The sequence below is a fragment of the Aricia agestis genome, chromosome 4, assembly GCF_905147365.1.
Source record: "Aricia agestis chromosome 4, ilAriAges1.1, whole genome shotgun sequence".
Taxonomy (NCBI): Eukaryota; Metazoa; Arthropoda; class Insecta; order Lepidoptera; family Lycaenidae; genus Aricia; species Aricia agestis.
Genome location: NC_056409.1, coordinates 14,709,753 through 14,729,632, shown reverse-complemented (window position 1 = coordinate 14,729,632; position 19,880 = coordinate 14,709,753). Strand labels below are relative to the sequence as shown.

The following is a 19,880-nucleotide window of genomic DNA, read 5'->3' as shown; positions in this document are numbered from 1 at the left end:
TTTCTAAAAATGATTCCTAGCTAGATATATTTATCGCCCCCGAAACCCCTATATACTAAATTTCATGAAAATCGTTGGGAGCAGATTCCGAGCTTCCAATTATAATATAATATTATATACAAGAATTGCTCGTTTAAAGATATAAGATTCACTGATCCATTTCATTACTTTTTATTACTTATTTTTGTTTACTTTACTGCTTAGTTTTAACTGCTGAACTAGTTATTAAACTTGCCATTTATAATTTTCAAGTTACCAAAACTGCTATTTACAACTGCCTCTTTAATTCCCTTAATAATTATATTTTTACTTTCATAATTAATAATAAAATTAAAATAAAATACTTATTTAATAAAAAAAATAAAATACATTTTTTTCTTACTTTTGCATTATTTAAACGGTACGGAATCCTTCGTGGGCGAGTTCGACTCGCATTTGGCCGATTTTTTTTCTTTACGCAGAAACAGCTCTGTGGTTGACGGTCGTCGCCATTAGGGTGAAGCTAAACGAGCGTAATTTTGTGAGCCGTGATTAGTATGAAGAATAATTTACGCGACCGAAATTACGCTCGTTTGGCCTCGCCCTTAGGCCTGGGCGTTTTGAAAGCGCGTTAGCAAAGCGCGCGCTTCAAAACGCCCAATGTGTACCAGCTCTCAGGTTTCGGCCAAACTGACGCGTCAGTAATGTGGGACGCGGGACGGTAGCGACTGCAACGCGAAACTGGTGTGCACACCTGCGCGACTACGGTGCGAAACCGTAGATTATTCCCGCTCTGCCGACGCGAACGTCCCGCGTTGCAGACGCTCCTCACTCCTGCTTCACAGTCACTTTGTCGCGTAGGTTTGGCCGAAGCTTTAGTCGGAGAAAAAAATTGTAAGCTTTTAAACAGTTTATTAGGAAATCACAAAATTCACGTCATGGTTTCATTTTATGTGCGCAGTGCAGCTACATTTACTTTTTCATGTTGGATAGTATCCAGTCCATGTATTTGGAGACGTCGGTGTAAATCCCAGGGTAGTCGGTCCCGCAGCGCATGGGTCCGTGGGAGGATATCCCGTACTGCACCACCCTACGTCCCCCCTTGTCACCAGTCTCCAGCATCAGAGGATCCCCGGAGACGATGCCGCAGGCATCTTCCACTTTCTCATCAGCGCAAATGTGGTTGACGCTTATTTTAGGGGTTTTTGAACTCCTAAAAAAATACAGTGCGTTTTTAAATTTTCAGTGAGTTCAAATCCTAATTCCTAGCGAACAATAATATGTGTTCTTGAATTCATGCAAATTTTGCAATGATCTGCTTGTGATCTGATGCAATGATTGCAATGATCTTCTTGTGACCAGTTAGTAGAAATGACTATATTTTTTAAAATTTCATTGAACAGGAACATGTAGCGTCCTATCTTTGTTCTGCTGTTTCTGCTATATTATGTGTGAAAAGTAATTTTTTAATTAAGTATAAGTATAACAAAAATTAACATACTTTTCATATTTCTTGACGCACTCATCTCTGGTAACTAATGGAAGGCTGATTCTGTTTAGTTCGCAAGAGTTTGCGCTCCTGAACTTCCAGCTTGCGAGAGTCGCTGTTTTGCCGTCGATGGACACGCTCCTCAGTGTGTTCGACACCGGGAGGCATATAGGAGCCACGTTTTCTGGAAAAGTTATCATACAAAATGTTACTTAAAAGTTAGCGAAAAAGTTATTTTAAATTATTCACAAATTTTCTTTTATTCATAGAAGATCATCAATATTGCATGCAAGAAATATAGGATTTGAAGAAAAGGTTCTTCGTTTTGTGGTAAGTCCACGCTTTCGTAAAAGCCTAAGTCCACTCTAACTAAAATCGCCTGTAAATTATTTCATGCGTCACTTTTTAACCCCCGACAAAAAAGAGGGGTGTTATAAGTTTGACGTGTCTGTCTATCGGTCTGTCTGTCTGTCTGTCTGTCTGTCTGTCTGTCTGTCTGTCTGTCTGTCTGTCTGTCTGTCTGTCTGTCTGTCTGTCTGTCTGTGGCATCGTAGCATCCAAACGGGTGGACCGATTTTGATCTAGTTTTTTTTGTTTGAAAGCTGATTTAATTGAGAGTGTTCTTAGCTATAGTTCATCATCATCAGCCTGCTCCATGCTGAAAAATCGCGGTTCATCTGGTTCGTGAAGGGCCGATTAGCAACTTGCAGTCGTTTGGTGGGCTTTATTGCATTCTAGTTCGTGACATTTATGAATATTTAAGTACACATTAATGGAAAATTGACCTAGTGCTGCAGCATCACCTGGTAATCAATAGGATACCCAACTCCTCACCAACTTAGAGCAATGGTTTCGTGTTTGGGCTCAATTTAATTCCGACAACTAGTAAGACGTAGATAACCAATAAATTTTTGCATGCTGCTACTGCAGCATCACCTGGATTCTATAGGAGCCGAGCTCCATATTATTATTAACCCAAAGTGGAGGTTTCATGTTTGAACTCATATTGACGGCCTCATCCAAAAGGACACTCCTAGATGGTATTCATTGGGATATAATACTCGTATTATCCTGTTGATAGGAATTATTCTGCACTATAACCAACACAACTTTAAAAATAAGTATATCTCAATATTCTTGTTGTTATTAATTATGTTATTGTACATAATATTAATGTAACTGGCCAACTATAATTATATGTTTTGTTTGACCTGTAATAACTAACAGACATCTAATGCTAAGTACTCACATACGGTTTTGCTCGATAGTTTTACTCGAAATCGAGCAAAAACCACCGTGTGGACCGCAAAACCACAATAGACATAACTACCAGTAGTTCGACTGCAAAGAAACGGACAGGTTTCAATATCTGTCAAATTCGTCGGGTTTCACTAGGATTATGAACGGATTGTGCCTCGCGCTGGCTGATATAATTTATTTTTAAATATTTAAAATAAAGATTTCAAAATTGGATTCTGACGATTTTAATCACATGTGCCAAAACACAAACAACAATACGACCAAAGAGGAACACGTACATCGAATATGTCATATTTTTAAATTCGTAGGTAACAAGTTAACAACCCTAGCGACGATTTTCATCATAATACGTCAAATTTAAAAATTTCAACATCAGTTCTAAGTCGGCATACTCTATCATTCTGTCTACTCTGGCAAAACTCACAGCTCGAAGGCTCGCATCGAGCCAGTTTGAAGGCTTGAATCGAGCCGGCTTGTCAATTTTTTTGACACTAGTTTTTATTATTCGTAGCTAATTTCTTTCGAACAGGAGTAAAACTATCGAGCAATGCTGAATGTGTGTACGAAAGCCCGAGCCTTGGTTTTTACTCTACTAGCCTTGCTCGATCGAGCAAAACCGTATGTGAGTACTTACACTTAGATAATAATTGAAGACATACGTGGATTTTTCCCTTATTTTTTAAACACAAACCTTGAATATCTTTAATTAACAAACCTTCTTTAATTAATTTTTTCAGCCATATTTTATGCAAAAAGATAAAGTTTTCAAATTGTTACCCATTTCATCCACTTACGCCTCTAGTCCACCGACGCTGCGAACTGCGAAATATCTGCGAAACAGGAATAGAGCGAGATGCAATATTATAACGCATTGTCGTGTGGCGGATGAGACAGTAGGTTCGACGCTGTTTCGCAGTTCGCAGCGTCAGCGGACTAGAGGCGTTAGGGTCAATTCGGACCGCAACGCGACGCGTAGATATGCATTTCTGTATTGAATTGCGTCTCACGTAATAGAAGTCTGTCAAACCATACAATGAAATGCATGAATCTACGCCTCGCTTTGCGGTCTGAATCGACCGCGTCTATAATGATTAATTACATGAGTAACGTTGTCTTTAAAAGCTTACTAAAAGTAAAGTCGATCGGATCGTGAAGGCGCAGAAGAGCTATGTTGTTGTCCACATTTGGTTTTGAAGTGAAATCTTCATGGAGTATAGCCTCTTCTACAGGAATATCCTAAAAAGGGAAAAACATAATATTATAAAGACTCCAAGAATACACGAAAAATAAAATAAAATAAATCCTTTAAAATAAACTGGTTGCTTTGTCAGGTAACAGGTAGGTAGATATAATATTCTAGCTGACACTCTGCTTTTGGAAAATATCGAGTTTTCATGAAATAATCGCTTGTTCTATCAAAAGTTCTAATTACCGTAACGCATGCTGTTTTCGGCTGCACACCCAATTAATAACATGATTTGGCACATTACAAGTTAAAGGGTCACTTCTCCTTAGCGTGTGCCACGGCCCATCAGCGGTCCCACGTCGTTAATGTTAGTGTGCCGCCGATGAAGCACGTGAGTATCTAATTACCGTAGCTTTGGTTGCGAACTATTCTTATTACTTACCGTAATCTTATTTTGCTACTTGATTTTTAAATAATTAGATTGTATGTTGATCATGTCAATCTAGAAAGTAATTTGGCCTACGTACTTTGCCCTGAGCCAGTTTTTGCAAACTGTGTCGGTTTTCAGAATTTTCAAGAAAATCTAACTTTTTCTAATTACCGTATACTAATAATACCATATGTTTCTAATTATAGACCTGGATCCCAGAAGGATAAGACATAACTTACTCTCTGATGGATAAAACCATAGGTTATTAGTAGTGCCTCGTGTACTGAGAATACCTGCGAATTTGTGTAGCTCTAAGTGTGACACCTGGTCAGGTACCAGGAACCAAGGTGGGACAACTTCGTGAGAAGTCACGATGCTGATTTCCCCGCGTCTCCCAACTGTGACACTGCCGTGACTTCCGTAGAGTCAGTGGTCCCCCGACTTACCTACTCGTCTCCTTCTGAGATGTCTTGCTCGGAGCAAGAGACTGACCCTGGTGAAGGTGACTTCACAACGGTCGTCAGTAAAAAGACGAAGAAGAGAAAGCGCGCCGAAGGCTCTTCCTCTCCAGTCTTATCCTCCCCGACTAAACAGGCCGGAAAACCAAAGGCTAGAAAGACTAAACCGGCCCCTAGGCCCGAGCTACCCGCGACGTCCGTGCAGACTAGTAGTGCCGCGTCCCCCACTCGCCCCCCGATCGCCCCTCAGGCATCACAGGCCTCGCAGGCCTCGCAAATAGTTCCGTCTCAGGCCCCTCTGTCTTCCGAGACGGAACCCGCGCCCAAAATGCCTCCTCCTGTCATAGTACAGGAGAAAGAGAAATGGAACATCATTTCCGCCGCGATAAACGAGAAAAAGCTCCGTTACTCGTCGGCTACTACAACTCCGACCGGGATAAAGGTCCAGGTCCAAACACCTCAGGACCATCGCCTCCTTACTGCGTTCCTCCGCGGAAAAAACATAGGTTACCACACCTATGCCTTAGAGGACGAACGTGTCCTCCGCGTCGTCATAGTAGGTGTCGACAAGTTCATCACCGAAAAGGATGTACTTGAAGACCTAATAGCCCAAGGTTACCCCGCGACTGAGGTACACAGGATGTACCACCCCGTCAAAAAACACGTGTACAACATGGTACTAGTGATTCTCCCCCTTACCCCCGAGGGTAAGGAAATTTTTAACATACGCGCCGTATGTAACATAACCGGCATACGCGTGGAACCCCCCCGTAAAAGAGGAACCCCTGGCACCTGTGGCATTAGGTGCCAACTTTATGGGCACTCCGCGCGAAACTGCCAAGCCCGACCGCGCTGTGTCAAGTGCCTCGGAGACCACGGCACCTCTGACTGCCCACGCAAAGCACCAGCTGAGGAGTCCGAACCTCCCAGCTGTGTGCTATGCAAAACACAAGGCCATCCGGCTAATTACAGAGGGTGTGTAAAAGCACCCAAAGTAAAGAGACGAATTGCGCCTCAAACAAAGATAAACAATAAGGATAAAACAAAGCAGAGATTTATCCCTGCTCCGCTTCCCACTAAATCACCTTGGGTGAACAGCACTAGTACCCCTAATAACGTTCCCGTGCCCCCCAACAGGGCCCAGCCCACCGCCGCGCAAAAACCCGCGCCCTCCGCGAGAAAACCCGCGCCCCCTGCGACAAAGCCAGCATCACCCGTGGCAAAACCCGCGCCCCCCGCGAAAAAGTCCACTCCCCCCGCGAATATAACCTCCAATTACGGAGACGACCTAGGCTACGTGACCGATTTCCTAAGCCTCATAAACCCGTCAGAGGTAGCCGATTTCTCTTACGGACTACGGACGGCTAGGACTATTTCACAATTATCCGCCTGTCTGTCGACTTACAACGACTTGATCCGCAGGATCAATTCTCTCCAATTATCACTATCGTTTAACTAATGGATTCCACCGGAAGGATAAAACCGCGCTCCCTACAGGTAGTTACGTTTAATACAAACGGCATACATAATAATATAGACGAAATCCGCGAATTCGTCTTAAACCACAATGTCGATATTTTACTAGTTCAGGAGACGTTCCTTAAGCCTAGTAGAAAAAGCCCCAAAATAGCTAACTATAAAATAGTTAGAAATGACAGAACCCGATCCCAACTCGGTGGCACAATGATTTATTACAAAAAATCATTGCACTGTGTTCCCCTAGAACCCCCATCCCTAACTAATTTAGAAACTTCTATTTGTCACATTAGCATGACAGACCATCAACCCATCATAATAGTATCTGCCTATTTAGCCAGCAAAATGCCCATAACTTCTAGCGAATTAGGATCGCTATTTAACTTAGGCAACGCCGTCATCATTGCCGGCGACCTAAACTGCAAACACACAGAGTGGGGCAATGTCATCTCAAATACGAATGGCATTAGATTAATCGCCTTAAGCGACTCCTTAAATTTTGCAATTTTAGCCCCTAACGACCCCACTCGCTACGACACTGCTAGCCGTAGTAACAACCTTACTCATAGCCCTAGTGTTATTGATATCGCATTAATTAAAAACATTAACCTCAACTCGGACCACAGACCAGTTAAAATTGCGCTAGGCAATTCTAACCAACTCGCTGCTAGTACTAAAAAGATAATTGATTATAAATTACTAGGAGATAACCTAAAAAACCTTCAATCGAGTCACCTCGATCTCATTCCCGATTTCATAGAAAACTCTAAAGTGGCGCTTGAGGCCTCTCTCCACTTGACTGATCATCTGGTAGAGAACATCGAAAAATCTTCTAGGGAAATGCCAACGATTCATGAGAATCGCTGGCCTCTCCCAGATGATATAAAAGAGTCCATCAGACTCCGTAACGCGGCTAAACGCACATACGATCGCTACCCATCGGAAGACTGGAGGAGGGCCCTCCGTCACTACGAGAGGGAAGTTAAATATAAAATCAAACAACACAAAGCCGAGAGGTGGGATCGACTTCTTAGCGAACTCGAACCGTCTCACACGGCCTACTGGCCGCTCGCGAAGTCCCTCAAAAAAGATACGGAGAGCGATATGCCTCCATTAAACAGATCAAATCGTCCTCCTGCACTGGAGGATATCGAAAAAGCCGAATGCTTGGCCGACACATAGAAAATCAGTGCCGACCTAGTACTCTCCCAACTGACCCCGATCATGTTAATCTAGTCAATACCGAGGTAGAAAGCCGACTCATGGCCCCACCTTCAGAGCCCCTCAGGCCGGTGGATGCGGAGGAAATCAAAGATATTATTAAAGATTTGAATTCCAGAAAGGCCCCAGGCCTGGACGGTATCTCAAATAAAACCCTTAAATTACTACCTTCCACTATAATTGAATTACTCGTGAGCATCTTTAACGCCCTTTTACTAGGATGTTCATTCCCAGATATTTGGAAAGTAGCTATAATAATAGGTATCCACAAACCGGGTAAACTCCGGACGGAACCAAGTAGTTACAGACCAATTAGTTTAATTAGTTGCCTCGGTAAAATTTACGAAAGAGTTATACTACGACGCCTAAAAGACGTCATAGTTGATAAAAAACTCTTACCTGATGAACAATTCGCATTCCGCGAATTCCACAGCTGTCCCGCTCAGGTACACCGCCTAACGGAGTACATATTAGAACAAAAGAACAATAGGAAACCGACTTGCGCTGTTTTCTTTGATGTCGCAAAAGCATTCGACAAAATTTGGCACAATGGGCTAATCTATAAACTTTTTAAACTCGGCATTCCCGATAGTATTGTTATAATAATAAGTAACTACCTCAAAAACCGTAAATTTCGTTTTAGAGTCGAAGGCATTCTGTCTTCACTTAGAGATCTAGAAGCTGGAGTACCGCAGGGCTCGGTTCTCTCCCCGACCCTCTACAATCTCTACACGTCCGATTTGCCCACCCACCCTCGAGTACAAAAAGCGCTATTCGCGGACGACACGGCCCTTTTCTTTGCTCATCGCCAAATAGCTTTCGCGTCCAAAAAACTCCAAGAAGCAGTTACCGAACTCGGTAAATGGTTCGCTAAATGGAGAATCGAACTAAACCCCGACAAAAGTCACGCTATATTATTTAACGGACTAAAACGTAAGAAAATGCAACCTATTAGTCTGCACGGAAAATTAATTCCCGAAGTCACGGCTGTCAAATACTTAGGAGTAGTACTAAACAAGTCGATGTCATTCACGAACCATATATCGAATACCGTACGTAAAGCGAAATTTGTATTATACAAATTATATCCTTTACTCAACGCAAGTAGCAAAATGTCCTTAAGACATAAGCTCACCTTATACAAAACATGTATAAGAACGATACTCACTTATGCGTGCGTCTCTTTCGCACACATAAGTGACAATCAGATGAACCAATTGCAACGAGTACAAAACCGTTTTTTGCGCATGGCAACAGGTGCCCCCCGCTACATGCGAAACATCGACTTGCATAGAGACTGCGAGCTTATCACTATCAAAGCCTATATCAAAGAACTCTCAGAGAGATTCTTTGAGAAAGGCAAAGTACATCCCAATCCGCTCATTCGTAAGGCTGTGGACTACGAACATGACGCATCATTCCGATACCCCTTCAGACGGCCTAAGCATATCTTAGCCGACCCTGTAGACCCCATCACAGAATACGTAACGTACTGTGTACAGTTACGTAAACACAATTCACACTCACCCGCGTGGTTAGTACTGCACCGGGGACGACGCCGGCGCCTTCCCCGAGGACTTAACACGACCCGAATGACAAACAGACAGACCGACCGAAATCCGATGCCGAGCTCGATCCCGGGTTCGAGTTCGCATGCGGATAGCATAGGAACACACCTAAATCATGACCGCGACCGCGACATTGTCGTAGAGAGCTCTACCAATTACTTTGACATTAGAACATACACGCGTATGTCACCCCAACCGGACTCGGAAGGGGAGAGGGACGGCCCTCTTTTAAGCAATAACATTAATAACTTGAGCTCATCTACCGCGATAACTCGTACGCAGCTAGTTTGTGCTACCGCGCGCGAGCAGCCTCACTCGTCTGAGAGTGAGTAAGGGGTCGGACCCCTTAAGAGCAGGGGGGACCCGTGTCCCCACGTCAGATAAAAATAGCTTATTTTCGTAGCTTTCCCCAATATTGCCCGTCTAGAATGTCACACGTGTGACTTTAGGGGAGGGGGCCAGGCCCCCCTCATTGTTTATTTCCAAACCAACTAGCAACAGACTAGTTATAGCCACGATTAAACTACTATGGTCTTAACCAGACCAGTAGCTTAGACCCTTTCGAAAAAAAAAAAAAAAAAAAAAAGGACTAAAAACGAGTCTTACTTTACTTATTTTCAAATGGCTAATATTTATATATAATTTGTAGATTATTGTTCTGAACTAGTATCATGTAGTGTAAGACACTTTTCAATGACCAAAACTATTGCCAGACGTTTTAAAAATAACTTTGTTGCTATTTTTTTCAAAGGCATTATGTTTATTTTATAAATTAATATAACACCTTAGAAAACAATACGATATTGCAAGAATTTATTTTCTACTAGCTGTTGCCCGCGACTTTGTCCGTGTCAGCATACTGCATAGTATAATAACAAAGATGGACAATTTTCCCCTGTTTCCTTACCCAAAGGGTAAAAACGGGACCCGATAAAAAAGATATTTCAGCCTGTCCGTCTGTCTGTCTGTCCATATCCAGACTATACCTCCCCTTTCTAACATGTAGTGAATATTATTAAAGTATGGATACAATTGAGTATTTTTTGGTCATATACCTAGTCTAGTGCCTACCTAGTACCTAGTAGCCTAGTAAGTATATTAAATACACTAAACTGTGCAGTGTACACACTGTCCAACATAAGTCGCGGACACGACCTTGAGCGTTCGGACTTCCGAACAGAATCTGACTGGATGTTTTTGCATCCGCGAACGTCCGGCTGACGGATGCGGCTTAACAATGTTGTTAAGCCGCATCCGTTAGCCGCGAATCGCGACTCATGGATGGGTCCGATAATTTGTGGCGACACCTTGATAATTTGGATGTAGGCTGTAGCGATATCGATTTTTCTCAGCAATGACTAAAGCTAAGAAATTAAAGTTCATTGCCAGTATTCATCATGTCTTTGTCTTTGAATTACCCATAGCATAACACGATTGGTCAACTTTTATAACACAGAATAATCAATCATAAAGACCTCTGTAAAAAAAGGGATTCCTATTTTGCCAACAGAGAAGAGTGATTAAAGCTTCCAAAATTTTTACATATTATATTGGTTCAAGCATACACTTTAATTTGCCCATAGCTTATATGAAATGTATTTATAGTTTTTAAATTACGTGACAAAAACCATTTTGTCACATCAAAAACCATTTTGTCAAATCATGGAACAGCAAAAAATGGAAAGGGCATAAGCCCTTTCCATTTTTTGCTGTTCTATTGCTTGTTTACTATGAGAGACCGGCCCAGCCGCAATACAAAACAAGCAATCTAAAACGTATCCAACACGGTTTTTTACTTTAACGCTCAGGGTTTTTCAAACTTTCGGATCCACGAACCCCTGTTACAATTTCCAGGTAAGAGCGAACCCCTTACTAACTAATGAGAACACATAATAGTATTGGATCCGACCGTAAAATCCTGCAGGAATCGTTTTTTTCGATCAAATATATTTTAAAATAATTTTTAGAACGTATAGAGTGGATTAATGTTGGGTTGCCTTGTCAAAAGTAGCCGCAAGTACCTCTAATTAGGTTGAATGTTCATGAGATAAATGCATAATTTGCATGTATATTTTTTTTCAGTAAATTTTACATCATTTGAAAGAAAATTACGTGAGAAAATAAGGTATAAATGGTTGCCAGCTCTAAGTCGGCCGCAACCTAGGGTTGCCAGCCCGTAAACAGACATAGTTCTTCATCAAAATTGAAGCATCGATTTTTTTAAATAATTTTGATACCAAATTAAAGTTTTATGCATTTTGTACATGAATATCCATGGTTGTCAGTTGCACGATAGCCGCAAACTGGGGTTGCCATCACTTTTGTATATGGCAAATGTTCAGGCCTACAATTATTATGCCTGGCATTATTTGAGTACGTCGAGAACTCGCAAGATTGCTGTTTTTATTTAACAGGCGTTTTTATTTTTATGTGTATTGTCCTGTCATTCCTCAATGTCATTCCTTCTCAATTCTCTTACTTTTCTGTTGAATACACGCAAGTTTGTATTACGGGCTTTCATTTTGCTCAATTAGAGGTACTTGCGGCTACTTTTAACAAGGCAACCCAACATTAATCCATTCTATACGTTCTAAAGATTATTTTAAAATATATTTGATCGAAAAAAACGATTCATGCAGAATTTTACGGTTGGATCTTAGGATATGAAGTGTCAAAAGAGTGCCGCGCGTGCCTGCTAGTAATCAAGCCAACATTACGTGAATCTTGTCGCGAACCCCCTGCCGTCGAATGGCGAACCCCTAGGGGTTCGCGAACCCCACTTTGAGAAACCTTGCCTTAGCTGATGACGACAAGGATGATGACTGAAACAGGCAGTGTCGTGAAAATTTCGGGATAAAAGTATCATATTTCCTAAAAAGTAAAGTATTTCCGTACCAAATTTCAGCAAAATTGGTTAAGCGGTTTGTGCGTGAAGAGGTTACAAACAGACAGACAGACATTTTTACACATTATGAGTGAGTGAGTGAGAGTGAGTATAGCTCCATGTAGAGCTTCACAAATTCGAAGGTATTCTAAGTACTTAATATGTACTACTGAGAACCTAAGGTTTCATCCATATTGTGATAGTAAGTTGTCTTATCGCTCTGGGATCTGGGTCTAACAGGTAGGCACTTGACTAGGTATATGACCAAAAAATACTCAATTGTATCCATACTTTAATAATATTCACTACACGTTAGAAAGGGGAGGTACAGTCTGGATATGGACAGACAGACAGACGGACAGGCTGAAAAGCACTTTGGTTCCTGGTACCTGACCAGGTGTCACACTTAGAGCTACACAAATTCGCAGGTATTCTCAGTACACGAGGCACTACTAATAACCTATGGTTTCATCCATCAGAGAGTAAGTTATGTCTTATCCTTCTGGGATCCAGGTCTATTACCGTTGTATGAAAAACTAATACGTACTTTTTTATCAATTGAAGTTTTCTCGCGGTTTTCATCGATTATTATTATCATGAATGACTCTATAATAATACTAGCTTTTGCCCTCGCTTTGCTCGCGTCAAGAAGTATTATTTTATACAATCTTTCATCCCCTATTTTATCCCCTTAGATAGGTAGAATTTATCAAAACCCTTACTATTTTAGGTCATGGTAGCTTTATGCATGCAAAGCACTGACCTCCATTATACAAGTACGCTGGACTTCTGATAGGTGCCTTTTAAAATGATAACTAATTTATGTACCTATTTGAAGCGAAATCAGCGCCCCCAATGCGGGGGAAGAGAACTAAATCTGACATAAAAATGACGTTTGAAAGTCGCCATATTGGCGCTGATAGCAGTAGTGAGAGTACTTGGAACTAATACTAGTGATGACAACTAATAACGATTAAGCGGTCATTTGCAATTTACGTCAGATTTAGTTCTCTTCCCCCGCATTGGGGGCGCTGATTTCGCTTCAAATAGGCACAAAAAGTATGTGGATACCATAAGTCCAGCGTAGTTGTATAATGGAGGTCAGTGATGCAAAGTATCAGCCCGATCGGTTTAAAATTGACAAAGTTTCATAGCCCTTTAATAGTAGAATTGATCAAAAAACTTTCTTAGCGGATGCCTACGTCATAACATCTACCTGCATGCCAAATTTCAACCCCATCCGTCCAGTAGTTTTGGGCGGTGCGTTGACAGATCACTATGTCGATCAGCAACCTTTGAGTTTTATATATACTTACTGAAAACGTGGACCCAATCGAGGGTTTGTAGGGTTTAGTTAGGGCGTGCTCTAGTGCTGCCAAATTGCTAAAACTATTGCTTGTCGAAATTACTATTGAATGACTATTTTATCGTCAAATTATAATACCTGAATATGAGATTCGCACTGGTCTAGCTGGCAGTCAATGCTCATACACTTGTTGTACTCTCCGACTCTCACGCCAGCTATGTTTCTGTTTCGAATACAGTTTGCTGCCGTCAAAATGTACCTCGAGTTGATAATGGTTCCAGTACACTGAAAATCGAGGCCGTGACCTGAAAAACAAAATTTTAGCGGTTTGTAAATTTTCTTTGAAGAGAGCCAAGAATATGACAAAGCTGATGAAAAGGCTACCAAATATATATTAACCCTTTAGCCGCCACGGTCGAAATAATCCGACAAATATTTTCGTGCCCATTTCGCCAAGGTCGGATATTTACGACCAGTACCACTACTCGGTTAATCTGCCTTTTTTATTTGATAGCACTGTATTATATTAATATAATGTTTATACTTGGTAAATAGTTAACGAAGTAATCATTTACAATTGATTACACTTTAGTTTCTTAATTAGAAGACCTAAAAATAATGTCTAAAGTTAAATAAATTACCGAAAATATTCTTAGAAAAGTGTATTGATGTCCAACGCCCGAGTCGGAAAAATCCGACAATAGGGATGGGACATAAACAATGATTTACTGATACAAAAATCCACGTAAATTAAAACATTTCTGTTTTTACTAACTAATTTATTATTTTACTGAACAAATAAACGTGTTTGTTTTACTTAATTTATAATAAATTATAGTATAAAAATTTCAGTGATTGAATTGACGATTCGCATCACTAGCCTGCATGTTTAGAAATGAATGTTGTCAGCAAACCCTGCGCCACAGTCGAAAAAAGACGACCGCTTCTGACGTCATAAGCGAGTGCCGCCTTCTAGAATTTTCCACTAGTGTTGTACTTATGATGATGCTATCGATAAATGTGATTGTAGTGGATACTTAAATTAGAAATAAAATTACAATAATTTACAAAGTAACGCTTTCCTATCTGTCTGTCTGCTACGACATTTAGATGAAATTGTATGCGTGTAAAGGGGATGGGATATCGATCTACTATTGAAAATCTATATTTGCAGTAGGTTATATATTTAAATAACTCAATTATTTAATCCGTGGAAACTATGAAAAATAGTATTTGAAATGTAATAACAAATATCGGGAATTGTGTCACTTCACTATTCAAGCTCAAATTCATATACTAGATATTAGTTTATACTTTATATAAATTATAAATAAATTATCGACATCGAAAAAGATTAGTATTGCACATCACTATTTGTTGTAGGTATAAATTTTTCGATTTATGGTGCCGGCGCTAGAGGCACGACAATTGATTTTAAGCTCGGCGGTTAAGGCGGGGATTAATCTCAATCCAAAATGAAACCTTGCACACAACCGAAGACCTAGCGTATACGCATCGCAATAAGATTCATTTTAGCTTAGCATAAAACTGTTCTTGCATAAAGCGGATCTTGTCTATTTTTCATGTTTTTTTTTTAATATCTTTGGAAATAAACATTAAGAAACAAAACTGTTCGGTTAAAGAGATTTTAATATAGATTTACTAACAATTTATTCAAATAAAATGTATAATTATCCTAGTGTTAATACTTATATTAATTAGGGTTGTTGAGGAAGTGATTATGACGAAGAGGAGGAGGAAGAGGAATTGTCACGCGCAAATTTTGAGGATGCGGATGAGGAAGAGGATATTTTATGAGGAAGAGGATGCGGATGAGGAAGCGGAAGAGGAAGCGGATGAGGAAGAGGAAGATAGAAAATTATAAATACTAGCGGACCCAACCCAAACTTTTGTCCTGTCTGTACTTTGTACATAACGTACTAGGTACATACATTACACAAAAAATAATTAAAAGGGCATTTTCCAGTGAACCAAACTATGAATCTAAATTCTACACCATTCTCAAAACACACACAATAAAGAATCATCAAAATCAGTCTAGCAATAAGGGCCGCGCTACATCGGAATGACAGCGGCGAGGCGAGCCGAGGGTTGCAAAATTACGTAATTTTACCGAAAACGCTGGTAAAATACGCGTATTTTACGGTAATTTATATATATTACGGTAAAATTACCGGCTACGTATGTATGCCAAAAGTATAGCGGGGGGTGAGAAGAGCGTGTAGTTGCAAGTTGCAACTTGCAACATACTTACGTTCGGCGGGGCTAAAATTTGAAGAATCATGATATGAATCATAATATGATTAATTTTTCTAAAATCGCAAAATGCAACTCTGCTTGCAATTGTTTTGACTGACTGCACTATACGTGCATTTAGTAAATTATGCCACGAAATCAAGCAAAAGTGTGGGATTATTTCCAAGTGCTAAGTGAACATGACAAAAGGAAACATGTGATGTGTATATTTTGTAATACGGAGTACAAAAATGCTAATGCTACTCGGATGACAGAACATTTGAGAAGTGTAAAAAGTGTCCTAATGATGTTAAATTATTATTTATTAGTTATTTTTGCATAATAGTCATACGTTCAATGCCTTGGTAGTTATCCAGTTCATGAGAAATGAATTTACAGAACATAAGATTATTAAGTCTTATGTTTTCACCAACTTCAGTAATATTTGTCTGGACATATACATTTTGACTATTTCTTTTTTAAAGAAGACTGCAATTATTACTAACTAAAAAGGTAAAATACGATTTAACTCTTGTTAAATTGAATTTTACCCAATTTTACCGTAATTTACGTAATTTATTTATATTTTACGTAAAGTATGGTAAAAAACCGAATTTTACGAAAGTAATATTACCGCTTTACATCCCTCGGAGTGCTTTCAGTGTCATATATATGACTAGCTGTTGCCCGCGACTTCATCCGCGTTAACATAGTATAATAACAAAGATGGATAGTTTTCTCCTTTTTGTTTTTGAGGTTCCTTATACAAAGGGTAAAAACGGACCCTATTTAAGCAAACGTTAAACGCAAACGTCAATAAACTTTCATGTTTCTAACTCAAGAAATGACGGACTTTCATTGCAACTTCCCACCCCTATTTCACCCCCTTGGGGGTAGAATTTTCAAAAACGCTTAAACACGTATCCAATCATTTTTTATCAGTAACCCAAACATAAAATTTCATGTTTCTAACTCAAGAAATAACGGAGTTTCATTCAAAATTTCAACCCCAATTTCACCCCGTTGGGGGTAAAATATCCAAAAACGCTTAAATACATATCCATTCATTTTTAATCAGTAACCCAAAAATAAAGTTTCATGTTTCTAACTCAAGAAATGACGGACTTTCATTAAAACTTTCAACCCTTATTTCACCCCCTTCGGGGTAAAATTTTCAAAATTCCTTCCTTAGTGGGTGTCTACTTAATAAAACAACCCTACTCACCAAATTTCGTGGCTGTAACTTTTACAATTTTTGCTCAGCGATGATGAATCAGTCAGTCAGTCAGTCAGGACATGTAATTTTATAAGTATAAGATTTTAAACTTTATCTTCATTATTGTAATACATAGTACCGCTTGAGAAGTCTACGGCCGCCCGTGGCCTATGTATTACTACGTATTATACTATGTATTATGAAGATAAAGTTTAAAATCTTATGACACTGAAAGTGCTCGCGTCGCCGCTGCCATTCTGGTGTGTCGCGGCCCTTAGGCTGTTGAGACACACGCCGCAGCGGCGCCGCTGCAATACTCATCTTTGCCCTCAGGGTGCGGTGCGGCACCGCTCCGGCGCCGCGCCGCCGCGCCAGAGCGTGATTGGATACGCGACGAGCATGCGCAGTGTAATTCCTCATAAATTCCTCTTAAATTTTGAGGAAGCGATAGCGGAAGAGGAATTTTTATTTTTATTTATGAGGAATGCGGTAACGGTTGAGGAACCCAAAATATTGCGGAACTTCCTCATTATGAGGAAGCGGAAGAGGAATCCTCAGCAACCCTAGTTAGTTGTACCATAGACTTTAGCCTAATATATAAGATATTATTTAGTATAAATAATTTTTTTTGCGGCGCCATTGCACTATACTAAATTCAACGTTAGGCAGGAATACTTCATACTCTCTTAAAGCTTTATGAACATGGAAATGAGGACGTAATAAAGAGTTCGTGTAGTGTGTAGACATTAGCGTCATCAGCTGTTATATTATATTATTATAAGTATGTATAATGTATATGTGACCATAAGGCATAAGCTGTTCTTGTGCAGTGTGGTCGGCGGCGGGGTGCGGGCGCGGGTCGGCGCGCTCGACGCCGGGCGGCAAGAAGCCGCGCCGCCGCGTCGCGTCCGTCGCGCAGCGCCGCGCCGCCAACATCCGCGAGCGGCGACGTATGTTCAACCTCAACGAAGCCTTCGACAAGCTGAGACGGAAGGTAATTTATACTAACACAGTCAATAAATTATTGTCATCATTGAAAAAAAAAACGTAATTTAAAAGATAATAATAATAATACTCCCCACACCGATTTCGGTGACGGTGGCCAGTTTCATTGAAACCAGGCCAGCTAAGCAGGAGTAATTTTATGGTGCTCAAGTGTGTGCGCAGTACAAAAGAGCACTCTCTATTCCTTCACTCTCATAACCCAGTGGGACGGAAGACCGACACGACTGGCGAGAGGTCAGGCGCAGGACCGACTTTTTACATGCCCATCCGACCCATGGATCATCTTACCTACTTGTCAGACAATCAGGTGATCAGCCTGTATTGTCTTAACCAAATTTGGAAATAACATGTTTCCAACGCGGTAATCGAACCCACGAGCCCACGACCTCCGAGTCGAGAGCCACGCTCTTAACCACTAGACCATCGGAGGCGTTCCATACGCCTCCGTGTTCTATAATAAAGATATACAGCGTGTAACAAAACTAAGTGATAATACTTTAGGGTGTGTACGTGTTCCTTGTAGAGAGTTCACTGTGAAAGTAGCAGCGCTGAAATACCAATTTTTTTTTTCACTTTTGCATGGAAAAACTCGTGACGGACGCTGGCCCATACAAAACTAAAAAAAATTTGGTCTCTCTCTCGTTATCAAGTCTCGTTTCTGTATGACTGACTCAATTACTGACTTCGTTTCCCCGTGATACAAAGAAGATCAAAGAAGTTGATTCATAGGTAGATGGCGGATCTAAGTAATTTGGTCCCGTTATGTCTTAACCATAAAGTTAATATACCTAGCGGAATAGGGAAACAAAGGCAAGAGAGATGTCACTATCAGTAACACTGCGTGGTAAAAAGAGACGTGTGATACATGACAGCAGCACTCTTTTTTTGACGTCCAGTCGGCACGTGCCGCACGTTGACAATTTAATCTCATAGAATTCATGTTCAATCAAGCTTGTGTAAGTGTATACGTACACATATTTTTCACACAGATGAAAACCAATTTTGGTATCGTTTGACAGCTCGAGATTGTTGCTCTATTCTGCTAGGTATATTAACTTTATGGTCTTAACCCAACCGACAGCAAATTCATGCCCGCGCTCCCCAGCGCTTACTCATACAAATCGCAAAATATCAACAGGGCAAATTCTTTCCTTTCAGCGCTACTATTTTCACATACTAGCATTGAATTGACATAATCGGACCAAAAGACGTAGGTCTGTACTCTGTCAATTGCCTATGAATCATTTTCTTCGATGGTACCAAAATCTAATATAATATAAAAATAAGTCGGGTTTTCCTTCCTGACGCTATAACTCCAGAACGCACGAACCGATTTCCACGGTTTTGCATTTGTTGGAAAGGTTTCGGGCTCCGTGAGGTCTATAAAAAAAATCAGAAAAAACTTCAAGAGAAAAGCAGGAAAACAAGGAAAATCATTTTATGGCAAAACAACGTTTGCCGGGACAGTTAATTTTATCTAAAAACGTTAATCTCAACTTCATCTCAATGTCTAGGTGCCAACGTTCGCGTACGAGAAGCGTCTCTCCCGCATCGAGACGCTGCGTCTGGCGATCACGTACATCAGCTTCATGTGCGAGCTGCTGCACGGGTCGCCGCAGCCGCACCACGCGCACCTGCACCCTTCGCGACATGCCTTCGAGGCCGACGTGCCCTGGTGCACTTAGAGGTCAGTTGTCGCAAGTCAACCAGTCCTAATGCCCTTTTGTTGTAGAGTGGCGGACTTGACAGGCCCGCGGCAATATCGCGGACTTGCAACGACATAATAACATTCTGTGCTTTGTAAACTCGTTGCAAACACGCAATGAGTTGCGCTTCCGCAACGTTTATGCAACGTATTTGCTGAGAGCCCGCTCCACCTTAAAGCCGCTCGTCAACCGATAGTATGATAACGGCCTAACGCTGCTTTTCCACCAGAGCTGCGTAGGAATGTGTTTTTGAGAATCGTTGATTCCATAGTCTACATTCTACAATATACAAGATGTTAGTGTAAACACTGTTATCCTTGAAACCATCAAATGAGCCCGTCAAAATGAAAAACTTTTTCTATGAGAACAATGCTGGGAACTCAAAATATCTGTCTTCATACAAATTGCCTATCCGGGCATCCGTATGGGTATGAAGACGG

At 40.7% G+C, this 19,880-nt stretch overlaps 1 protein-coding gene across 1 annotated transcript; it reads left to right on the top strand.

Moving 5' to 3' along the window:
• The first annotated feature begins 7,441 nt into the window (after positions 1 to 7,441).
• On the top strand, positions 7,442 to 19,419 carry LOC121726108 (protein Fer3-like). The gene is made up of 3 exons (XM_042113342.1): positions 7,442 to 7,637; positions 17,560 to 17,723; positions 19,249 to 19,419. The coding sequence occupies exons 1-3, from the start codon at positions 7,442 to 7,444 to the stop codon at positions 19,417 to 19,419; spliced, it is 531 nt and encodes a 176-aa protein (XP_041969276.1).
• Positions 19,420 to 19,880: the final 461 nt, after the last annotated feature.